Source organism: Sinohyriopsis cumingii, chromosome 17 (genome assembly GCF_028554795.1).
Source record: "Sinohyriopsis cumingii isolate HCF-2022 chromosome 17, ASM2855479v2, whole genome shotgun sequence".
Taxonomy (NCBI): domain Eukaryota; kingdom Metazoa; phylum Mollusca; class Bivalvia; order Unionida; family Unionidae; genus Sinohyriopsis; species Sinohyriopsis cumingii.
Genome location: NC_142977.1, coordinates 23,907,527 through 23,909,646, shown reverse-complemented (window position 1 = coordinate 23,909,646; position 2,120 = coordinate 23,907,527). Strand labels below are relative to the sequence as shown.

Here is a 2,120-nt window from a genome sequence, read left to right as displayed (position 1 = left end):
ACAACGTAGGCTTCACTCGCTTTCTGAATGAACTTGAACCTCGTTAAGTTATTCCATCCAAAGTCCATTTGTCAAGAACGCTTATTCCGGACTTATATTCTGCCGTGAAGAGTAAAATTGTTATTTTACTAGAACAAGCAGCCTACATAAGTTTTACAAGTGACGTGTGGACGAGCACAAATAATTTGAATGCTTTCATTTCGCTTACCGCTCATTGGATTGACAGCAAGTGGAACAGAATGTCCATTGTTCTGTCACTACGAAATCTTGAAGACCGACACACGGGCCAAGTTATTTCGGATAACATCCTTGCAATGTTGGCAGCATGGTCTATTCCAGATGAAAAACGTGGAGTTCTCGTGTGGGATAATGGTGCGAGCATGAAAAAAGCGGCGGAGTTATCTGGATTGGATCACTTGGGATGTTTCACCCACACGATCCAGCTAGTTGTCAAGGTTGGACTTTTAAGTCAAAGATCCGTTATGGATGCTATTGTCACTGCTCGTGCAATCGTTGGGCGTTTTCGGCATTCAACTCAAGCCACAGAACAATTGCTCAGAATCCAGAAGTCTTTGACATGCGAGGACGGCACGCCATACCCGACACACCGTCTTATCCAGGATGTTACAACCCGCTGGAATTCTACGTTCTACATGCTCGAGCGCCTCATAGAACAAAAGAAAGCTATTGCCCTCTATTGTCAGGAAAATGATGGGGTTACAAATCTAACGGCACATGAGTGGAATTTGATGGAACGGGTTTTGATTACGCTTCGACCATTCGAACAGGAAACCAGGAATGCCAGTATGTCTACTGCAACAGCAAGCATGATCATCCCCAGTGTTCGCGTTCTCATGGCAACTTTAACAAAACCTGCAAGAGTCGGAGATGACATCGGAATACAGACCATGCGGGCGGACATGCTGAAAGATTTGCGTACACGTTATGAGGAAGTGGAGACAAACAAGTTGTGTGCACTTGCAACGGTTTTGGATCCCACTTACAAATTGTTGGTTTTTAATGCGCATGGGCATGACGCTGTAAAGCGCATGTTAATGGACGAACTACAGATCGAGTATGAAAAAACAATCACCGCTGTCAACATTCCAGCCTCAACAGAAGTGGATCCAGGACCTTCAACTTCGACTGGCCTAGATTCCTACTACCAGGAGTTATTTGCCTCTAGCATATCCAACCAAAATCTTGCCTCTGCATCCCTGTCATCTGAATTCACGTGCCAGCGCGAATTGGATTCGTATCTAGCTGAGAAAAATCAGCCGAGGACTTCACCACCAACGGACCCAGTTATATACTGGAAATCCCGGGAAAAAACGTTCCAGCTTCTGGCAGCTGTCGCTAAACGTTTTTGTTCAATACCGCCCTCTAGCGTCGATAGTGAAAGAAGTTTTAGCACCACAGGTGCTATTTGCAGCGACAAACGATCGAGCATGTCCGCTGAAAAAACGGAGATGCTACTATTTCTTGCAAAGAACTTGGAAGTTATAAATTTTGATTATTAAATTTCTTTATTATCTATTAAACTGCGTGTTTTTACTTAGGTAGATGAAACATGGCAGAAATAAACTGCTTAACTTTAATGTTATGTTATATTATATTATATTATATTATATTATATTAAATTATATTATGCGCTACATAAATATATCAATATTCAAGACTCGCATTTCTAAATTTATTATATTATAATATCTTTGCCAAAAAACAAGAACAATATCACAGGAAAATAAATACTTAGGGCGCCATAACATGTGGATTTCAGTTTGCGAGTTTTATTTGTAAAATCGTAAGTTTTTATAATTATTATGTATAACAATGTGATCGTAGAAAAAACGTTTATAATGTTTCAGTGCATTTTACAAAAATAAAAAATTTCATGGATTCTTTGTGGCTTTGAACTTCGTTGCATTTTGCTATAGTCCTGCCATATCCTTCCCCTTGTGACATCGGTGTGATATGCAAAACGTGTGTAACACGGTTTAAAAAGTTAATTTGAAAAACCTTTTAATTTAGCATTTCCGATTAATTGAATCGTATCCGGAATCGGAAAAATTTCATGCCCAAAATCCGGAATCAGAAATCAGTAAAAAATGCTAATCGGT

The 2,120-nt window shown here is 39.9% G+C and overlaps 1 protein-coding gene across 1 annotated transcript; it reads left to right on the top strand.

The window, feature by feature from the left end:
• The first annotated feature begins 239 nt into the window (after positions 1 to 239).
• Positions 240 to 1,520, top strand: LOC149777949 (zinc finger BED domain-containing protein 4-like). The gene has a single exon (XM_089940561.1). It carries the CDS (start codon positions 240 to 242, stop codon positions 1,518 to 1,520), a length of 1,281 nt encoding a protein of 426 aa, XP_089796687.1.
• Positions 1,521 to 2,120: the final 600 nt, after the last annotated feature.

Coding starts and splice junctions, on each gene's coding strand:
- LOC149777949 (XM_089940561.1), top strand. CDS start 240: ATGTCCATTGTTCTGTCACTACGAAATCTTGAAGACCGACACACGGGC.